The sequence below is a fragment of the Saccostrea cucullata genome, unplaced genomic scaffold, assembly GCF_032062105.1.
Source record: "Saccostrea cucullata isolate Sc308-1 unplaced genomic scaffold, CSIRO_AGI_Scuc_v1 ctg1312, whole genome shotgun sequence".
Taxonomy (NCBI): Eukaryota; Metazoa; Mollusca; class Bivalvia; order Ostreida; family Ostreidae; genus Saccostrea; species Saccostrea cuccullata.
The window spans coordinates 182,501-192,415 of NW_026922024.1; the positions used below are offsets into that span (position 1 = coordinate 182,501).

At 33.1% G+C, this 9,915-nt stretch overlaps 1 protein-coding gene and 1 long non-coding RNA gene across 6 annotated transcripts in view; both read left to right on the forward strand.

Annotated features, from left to right (window-relative positions):
• LOC134261077 (uncharacterized) overlaps positions 1-284 on the forward strand; it is a 13,700-nt gene extending 13,416 nt beyond the window's left edge. For all 3 annotated transcript variants that reach the window (XR_009990729.1, XR_009990730.1, XR_009990731.1), the window contains one exon: positions 1-284. This exon is cut by the window's left edge. This is a non-coding gene — a long non-coding RNA (uncharacterized LOC134261077).
• LOC134261078 (uncharacterized) overlaps positions 1-9,657 on the forward strand; it is an 80,655-nt gene extending 70,998 nt beyond the window's left edge. For 2 of the 3 annotated variants that reach the window (XM_062743550.1, XM_062743552.1), the window contains exons 9-10: positions 7,551-7,673; positions 9,305-9,655. In XM_062743550.1, coding sequence (XP_062599534.1) covers positions 7,551-7,673; positions 9,305-9,321 — 140 coding nt within the window. In that variant the 3' untranslated portion in view covers positions 9,322-9,655. Of the gene's footprint in view, positions 1-7,550; positions 7,674-9,304 lie in introns of all 3 variants that reach the window. The other variant, XM_062743551.1, reaches the window with a different exon arrangement.
• The last annotated feature ends 258 nt before the right edge of the window (positions 9,658-9,915 follow it).

Here is a 9,915-nt window from a genome sequence, read left to right on the forward strand (position 1 = left end):
GGGGTGCCTTTATGACCCTGTCGACTGTAATAGAATCTAAATTTGACGGCCTTGATTCTACAGTTAAAGGTTTATCAAATGCAATTGGTACAAATGGGATTTCAAATATTATAACACCGTATGAGGGGGATCCTGGCAAATTTAAAGACTGGTTAAAATCAATTGAAAAGTACTTTTTCATGAACAATCTATCAGATGAAAAAGTCAAAATTGTGGCTTATGGTTCTAGCCGTGGGACGGCTTCAGACTTTATTCAACGAATTCTCACGAATAACCCAGGGGGGGGGGGGGGGGCCTGGAATGCTTTGAAAAATGAATTATCTACAAGATTTGCTGAAGTAACAGATTCTCAGCATGCGTTCATGTTATTACGAAAAGTTCATCTAAACCCCGAAGAAAATGTTCAGATTTTCGCTGAAAGATTATTGTCATTGGCCGAAAAAGCATATAAAGGTCTTGAAGGAGGACCTTCAGTTGAACGCCAATTGATTGGAATATTTGTTGATGGTTTATTACTAGACAAATTGAAATTCAAGGTCATGCGTGAAAACCCTGCAACTTTGCAAGCAGCTATAAACTGTGCTATGACTGAACAAAACCTGTATAAGCGATTTGAACTCAGGTCGGGTAAGGAAACCCATATACCCATGGAAGTCGACCATTATAGATCTAAAACAATACCAAAGATAAAGAGTATTTACTATGTGAATCGAGCAACAAACAGTCAGTGTGTTGAATGTTGGAATTGTGAAAAGAAAGGACACATTAAACGAAATTGTACAAAAAACAAACAAACTATAGATCAGTTTAACGAGTAAACTCCTTTCAAAATAGGGCCATTGTAAGGAGAAAACATTTGTATGGATCAAAGTATAAAAAAAGAAGATAAATAAAAACATTCAAAAATGTTTAGGTCCAGTCTCGTAAAAAAAATAATAAATAAATAAAATAAAAATAAAATTAAACGGTCTAAACTGACAAATCACAAAAAAAAGTGAAACCATTAAAAAGTGCTCTTAATGGTGTTAAATATGAAGAAAGGTCTAGGATTACGCTAAGTAATGTGTCTGAGTATGACATTTTAGAGGAGGAAATCTAACCTAGAACCTAAAATTGAGACTTGATAAAATGATTACATGGTTTTCTTTCTATGAACCTCTGTGTGACTAATCTAATCATTTCTGGTACAAAAGTGCAATACATTTTTAGATGACCTTTCCGATTCCACATTTCCAAGATTCTGACAAAAAAAGTATTCCCGTAACTAAAAAAAAATGGTTGACTGACAAGGTTATATACTTTCTCCTGGGCATAATAAGTTCTACCATATCGAGGGCAGTAATTGTGTTGTATATTAAAAGTCAAGGTCAGAAATGTATTGGTTGTCCAGAAATAAATGATCTAGGTATAATGTCTCAGCCAATTGTCCAGAGTCGAGGGTGACAAAGTATCTGGAAGGCAGAGAGACTGACCATAACAAAGCTCTATCTGCACCAGTAACGAGCGTGGAGAATACTGAAATTAAACAGAAAACAGTTTTGCAGACTACAAGATCACTATACCCACAATGGTTCCTAGAAAGCAAAGACGAAATAATCTGATGCTGATGATGAACAGCAATGAAGATCAACACCATGTATCCGAGTCTCGGACTGACCAGTTACAATTAAGCAGAAAACTTTAATTAACTCTGTTGCAGATTACAACATTGCGTTTTTACGTTTGCTGTGATGCATGAACATTTATTACCACTATACGATCACAAACATTATGATAATGTGTCATGTCTGGAATGTCACCGAGTTAAAGGGACATTCATCGTTATCCAGTGGATGTCACCGAGTTTAAGGGACATTCATCATATCCAGTAGATGTCATCTACCCAAGAGATGTCACCGAATTGGAGGGATATTCAACCCATTCTACGAGATGTTGCCGTAATGAAGAAATGATGGTTAAGTAGATGTCGCCATTTTTTTTCAAGGGACATTCGTCATAGTTCGATCAACAATTCGGGACATTCTTATTGGACATCTGTGTGTTGTGTGTTATGGACATTTTAAAGTGATTAATAATTTATAGACATTATAACTCATTGTGTTAGTGCGTTTTATTTTTATGAAACATTGGACAATGTTTCCTCCGGTTTGGGGAGGAATGTAACACAATGAGCGTATAAATTATAAGTTTAATTGATATATTAATTTGTACAGTACATTTATCTATGTTTTAATATTGTGTTATGAATTATAATTGATACTATCAGTGTGTAGCGCGACGGACAATAATATCTTAAATTACGAACTTGTTTACAAACTTTGGGAGATAAAATACAATAACAGAGCGTCTTCATTTGACGGACAATTAGTTTTTACGACGTGTTGTTCTCGAGCATTGACACTTCCAATCAGACTTTGTGCAGAGCTGCAGCCATCTAATTAACTGAAGAATGTGCAAGATGTATAATGTTAATGTAAACAGAGGACATTGCCGTATCCTAGAAGGAGATGGGAGACAGAGCTTCAGTGAGGGGCGGACAATATGAATACTAACGAAGTGACACTCTAACTAACTAATTGCTATTACCAAATCTGTTAACCCTATGATGCAGCTTCTTGTATAAAAGATGTGCGCACTGGTTATCAATAGCTTTTACCATCCTAGCTCCGAGACGGACCAAGAGAGCTTTTAACATCTTAGCTCCGAAACGGACCATGAGAGCTTTTACGAACTTAGCTCCGAGATCTTTATAATAGAACTTTTCATGTACCATTGTTTGTTTAACCTTTGCTGTGACTTTTTAATAAAACTATGAACTAACAAAAGTCTTCTTAATCCAAACACATTGGCTAATTGTGTTATAATAATGGCAATTTGGTGACACATTTAAAAAACCTTCTCAAGAACCACTGGGTCAAAAATTGAAACTTAGACACAGTTTAGATTTAAATTTGTTCAGATGATGACTCCTGGGGTAGAGCTCGAACCATAATGATGAATCAAAGTTTTACAAAGGAAAAAAAGCTGAAGCTGCAGAACTTACATAGCTCTGAAAAAAATATATTGACAGACTAGAGAGCTAAAGAGCCACCCATTGTAAAAACTGTATATTTATTGCGCACAAAAGTTGCTCTTTTTTTTGGATTATTTCTTTCTTAAATCTCCGGACTGTCAATTTGTTTTTGGAGAGCTAAAGATCTGCAGCTAAGGAAAAGATTAGGGAAAATCTTTAAAAAACTTCTCAAGAACAGCAAAGCGATAATTAGTCATATTTACCTGGAAACATCCTTAGATAGTGAAAATTCATGTTTATCGAATCATGACCGCAGGGATTTGGCGAGGCCACAGTGAGAGACCTATTTTTTACATAGGAATAAAATATATTGGAACAGATCCTCTTGTGTTTAAGTCATATCTTGATGATATGGAATCATCTTCAGACAGTGTATATACGAGATTGTGCAAATGTTGACTTTTGACCTTTGGTACGAAAGCTCAGAAGGCTCATTCGAGATTCAGGGTTTGAAATACGAGATTCGAAATTGGAAATTTAAGTTTCGAGATTCAAGATCCAGATTAACCAATCTAAAGCTCCCAAAAGGCTCATTCCAGATTCAAGGTTCGATATACGAGATTCGAAATTCGAGATTCAAGATCCAGATTAACCAATCAAAAGCGGGTTCAAGATTTGATTACTCCATTCTATTATTATTTTACTATCAAAATATCGTTTAATATATAATTAACAAATAAGTCATTTCATAAGATCACAATGCAAGAAAGAGTGTTATTTATATAGGAAGGAAATTTAAATAATCATTGGATTTTTGATCAGCAAGATATACTTCAATTTATACTATGGCTTCTAAAATATTAAATAGAATACAAATATCAGGAATATATATCTTTTTGTATTGTCTACTTTGTTTACGGGGTTGATGATATATAAATAAAGTTACGAATATGTGGCAAGTGTCTAAAGGTTAACAATAACCCAACCTCTACCCGTCGCGCCTGCCGATTTTTCCATACACACTTAAAGGCTTGAAACTTTAGAGACGACGTAGAATTGATAAAGAAAAATTGCGTTCGTTTTCCTGATAGGGGAAATATATAAAAATTAAGTATTTAATTACTTAACTTCATCTAAGGCTTTGATTTCTTGAATTAATTAAAAATTATATCTACCATACAGCTTGGCGATATGAATTTAAATGAATATGGCGTTTATTTTAACTTATATCAAATAGTAGAAGAGTCTAAATTGGATGCAGAACTATGTATAGCGTTATGGTGTTATATTTTAGTCTCTGACCATAGCTTTATAGCCAAAGACTAAAATATACTCTTAAAAAACCTTATATAACGTTACAATTTGATTCAGCTGTCTAGTCTCACTGCACAAATATACCCTTAAAATGTAATGAAATATGTACCCTTAAATTATTGTTCAGTGTAGTTACGATTCATAACATTTCTTATCTAATTATAATTGCATGCAACATTCTCCATCAGCAAAGATCTGATGAAATAAAATAAGTTGACCTACTTGTTCAGCAAGTCAACAATAAGACCATACAATATTCCATATATACGTATTTACTATTATGTTATATAAAAAAAAAAAATAAGATTATATATATTTTTTTCAAAATGTACTCCAAATTTTATGTTTATTTCGTTTTAATACATAAAACATTTTTTCTTGCATTATCATTTAAGCAAATGCTCCATTTGTTATAAATATATTCAACGATTTTTTGATAGTAAAAACGTAACAAAGAGAAGTAATTAAAAGTTGAACCTGCTTTTTATCGGTTAGTTTGGATCTCGAATTTTGAATCTCGTATTTTGAAACTTGAATCTCGAATGAGCCTTCTTGGCTTTCGTACTTCGGTGCTTGACTTGCATTTAAGAAACTTCAACCCTCACCATAAGCTGTCATATGGGGGCACTATACATGTACATAACTTTTTGGAGGATTAGTAAATTTAAGTCTTGATTGTAAGATTTTTGAGTGAAAAGTCAAATTACTGTCTTAAGGTGTCATTATCGGCCGCAGCAGCGGCCGATCTATTTGTGATTGTGTTAGAAAGTGCACATGGGGAAATGAGGCGTTATTTCTATATTACCTCAATAAAATATAAATCGTAAATGATAACAAGTAAAAATCATGAGTAAAATATTTTAAAAACTTGCTTAAACTTAGTATTAAATGTTGTTCTTATATTTCAATTTCATAATAATTTCTCATCAGATCGTCGATAATTAATGGTCATATAAAAAGAGTATACATTAGCTACTCTCCAGCCTGGGAGTGTGTAAGATATAAAAAGAAATCGTCAAGATTCTCCGGATAATAATGATGTGGTTAAAGTGCATAGTGAATAAAAAGCTGAGGAGTTCTTCAACAACTAGTAAAAATTGTTTTGAATGCATTTGCTCTACATCTACAAAGTACACAAAGATTTTTTTTTCACATTTTGCACCGCGGCCTGCAGAAAACATAGGCATTATCACGTGACAAATATCCAGGGTATCAGCATGCAGTTCATCTTGACAGGCCTACATTTTTGTTTTGATGACAATAAATTCTCATAATTCATTAATGAATATAATTTTTGTACATCGATAAATCTTTTTATGAGCAAATGTGGTATAATGCCTATTTTTCTAATTCTTTAAAATTATATATTTTGCTTTGAAGACTGACTGAAATAAATATGATTCAACTACTTCAAAAATGAAACAAGCAGGTTTGAACTCGTTTAACATATTTAGAATTTTCTAACATAACATTTTTTAAATGAAACTTTTATAAAAATTAAATTGAGGGCTTGTACTTCTTGAAAACAAATCTAGTAGATGACATTGGATTTTCCAAAGTGTATTTTTTGGATCATCTTGATCCAAACATAAAGATTAATAAGGGTAGTCAGGTGAGCATCAGGGTTGGTAAGTTTTGGAGGCTTTTCTAAATATCAGTTACAGATGACACATATGATATTTACAGATCACAGCTTTGAAATTAAAAAGATGTGTTTTTCAATTAATAGGCCAGTGCTAAATTTATGTATAGGCACTATTGAATGTGTCTGTCAGACAATTGATATGTTCATTAAATCCGCCCATAATTATCCCATTATCTACCCAGCGTTGTCTCCCGCTTCACTTAAACTAGAGAGAACGACAACTCAATTAAGATTAGATCGAGTTTAATATTTACAAAAAATTGTTCTTGCCATGGAAGGCACAGGCAAAGGATTTTACCTGTTCGTGAGTCTCTCCAACCGGTTTTGAACCATGTGAACAAACTCGAGGATGGTTGCTCTTGGAAATCGATATCTTTGTATCAATTCAATATCGCTGTAATAGTAAGGGATTTGTGCGGTCCCGGAAAACTCGCTGTAGTCGTAAACTACGATCTCTCGCTATTGTCAGTAAAAGTGCTGCCATTTTCTTGACCGTAAATAAAGATACGTGTAGGAGCACAGTAAACCGTAGATTTACGTTTAATTATGACGTAATTTAACGTCTACGATTCTTTGTAAATACAGTATTAGACGTATATACACGCGACGTCTAAATTTACGTCTCCGTCGAAGAAATTTTGTAAATATGTACACAAATTATTAGTACGTCATTTCCAATCCTTCGAAATAGACCTTAATATGAATAAAATAATGGTTCGCGTCTAGTTTGATCTGATGATCCGCGCCTGTCATTTCGACGTGATACGACTCCTAGGATCTAGTTACTGTTATAACCAAGGGGAGTTCAATTGCTGTCTTAGTTTGAAGATAATTCTTAAAAAGTTTCCTAAGTAGATACACTTTAAAAAATAGCGATATGAAGTAAAATGCTTCCTAGTTATATCTTAGAACGACTTTAGTTCTAAAATATCTTCGTTAACATGTCTGCTGGTTCATCACGTTACTGCCATCCAAATAATATTATAGCAGGGACAGGACTTGCGTGATATACAATGTAAGTTTAACTTGAAAAATATTTTTTTTTTATTTTATGCATGTAGCTCAGATGACAAATAAAAGAATAAGGTATTGTTTCCATATAAATCCTGCATTGTGATTATCTTAAAAATGAAACTGGTGTTTCTAAATGCTAATTTTGATGTGATGAAAATGTGCGTTTTCCCGTATTCTTTCCTAAGTGGAATTTTTCTTCCAGATAATATTGTCCACAGGCATTGCCCATAAAGATTTAAAATATGCGATTTTTTTTTTTTTAGAATTTTGCACAATATATATAAAAATTAAAGTAGACGACGGCTGTGTACACTATTTTAGAGAGGAAAATGACCTCTAAAATATGTCATATAGAGTTTTTTTTTCAGTTTTAACAAGAGAAATGCATCAGATTAATGACGTCATATTTATAGAATAGTTATCCTCCTTACCATATTTTTCCTGATCTATCAAGTCATAATCTCAACATATATTTAAACCAGTTTCAAATCTTTTTGAAACCATTTTGAAAACATTCGATAATTAGGACACAATAAGGCTAAAATCGTACCTTCTTCTTCACAGGTGTAATTAGCGATTTAAGAGAAGCCTCTACTCAGACGACCTGGGTTGTTGTTGGAGTCCTCATTGGTTTATCTGTTTTGTTGCTGACGAACTTTGGTGTTTATAAGTTTGCTTTTTATCGAGGTAAATCTTTTGAAATTCTAAATCTTCATTCTTGTTATTTATCTTCAGACTCTCTATAAGAATGATCACAAACACAACCATAATGTGTTATTCTTTCAAACATTTATTTTTATTTGATTATTATATTCTTTATTACTTTAATTATACGAAAATAGTAAATACGCGTATAAATTACAATGTTATTGCTCGAGGAATATTGTCCAATTTCTTCTTATTTTTTTTAAACTTTTAAAATGGTTTTTTAAGATTCAACAATCATACTAAATTGGAACGAAATAAAAGAAGTTTAAAATAAAAAAATAATACCAGTTTAAAATATTTAAGTGACACTGAAACTGATTTTAATTATGGTTCATGACCATAATTCGAACTTCGGTGGATTTGGTGTATGTACAAGAAGGATATGAAGGTAACGAACAGTATTCAATATCAAATTCCATAAAACAATACAAAATAGGAGCAGAGCAAACACGAACCTCCTAAACATCAGAGGTGGAATCAGATGCCTTGAAGGATTGAGCATCCCCTGCTGACTGGTCACACCCGCCGTGTGCTTCTTGAAATAACGGAAAAATCCCGTCGATAATTCAGTGTATAAATACTGGATTAACAATTGATATGAAAAACGTCAGTCAGCATGTAACTCAATGATAAATTGTATTTGCTGACAAGGTCATCGTATCGACCATAGAACTTACGAAATGATGACTTTAAACGAGACTGCTGATATTCTTGTTTCATCAACTTGCTTGTCAATAATGAACCTGGTTGCTCTACGTGTGAACAATTTTTAATTTCTTAATTGTTGACAAGCAAATTGATAAAACAATCAGCAGTCTCGTTTCAAGTCGATGGACGTTTTTCATACTAATTGTTAGTCCATTATTTATACACTGAATAGATAACGGATTTTTCCGTTATTTTCTAATCATGACAAGAAGCACACGGCGGGTGTGACAGGTCAGCCGGGGAAACTCACTCCTTCATGGACCCCATCCCACCTATGTTGTTTTGTTCACTCTGCTCCTACTTTGTATTGTTTTATAGACTTTGATATTGATTACTTTTTGCTATCTCCATATCCTTTATTATCTCAGAAAGGGGTAACAAAATAAGGAACATTGAAAGTTTCTTATGTACATCTCAATTGAATTAATATTTCATGATCACTTGGTCAGTTTTCATTAACTTAAATTTGAAAAAAATGAACAAAACGAAATTAAGATGAGATATCTTACAAACAGAGCATTCAGGTAAAGAATAAATAACTAATTACGAGGGTTGCTGGAAAAGTTTGTTATCGATATCAATAACTGTTATATAACGTAAAAAATAATACAAGCAGAACAGCACGTGTTAAAACATTTACTTGTTTTGCTGTGTGAAGTTTCTCCATACACTGAATAGACGCCGGAGTTTTCCGTTATTTCCCGATCATGACAAGGAACAAAAGGCGGGTAGGACCAGCCAGCAGAGGACACTCACTCCTCCATGGCACCTGATCCCACATCTGATGTTTTGGAGCTGGATCCCACATCTGATGTTTGCTCTGTTCAGATTGTGTATTGTTTTATGGACTTTTGAGCTTGAATACTGTTTATCATCTCTATATGTTTCATTTCTTCCAACAGCAAGACAAACATGTTAGAATAAACCACCTCAACAATCCAAAGATCTCAAAGTCATGAATAAAGAATATGAAGACATTGATGACGTCACTGTAGAAACACAATATCAAAGTCCTAATACACAGACCTACGAGGACGTAACGGAGAACACAGAACAAATACAACCACTGACAGATTATCAGAATATCAGTGGACATCAGGATAACCAATATGAAGAGTTAAAGCCTGATCAAGATAGACTTTACTCGTCTCTAAACGTTCAGTGAAACTACGTATGTAGAGAGGTATAACTTTTTTTGTATGGAGAACTATCATTTTATTTCACAAATGTATATTTAAAACAGATTTGATTAATTTTGAAAGACAAGCTACGACACTATTTGCCGTTTATTCGTTTGAAAAAAAAAAGAATTTTATCAGCGTAAACAGAGGGACGAAAAAATGAATACAAAAGTGATACAATATCTTTTGTGTATTTTAAACAACAGTCACATAATGATAAACAATCCTTACATGTATGGTTTCCTATGAATGATACAATTGCTTAAGTTATATAGGTTTCAATTGCTCTGGCAATTTTGAAGTAATGAAAAGCAAAAAAAAAAAAAGGATTC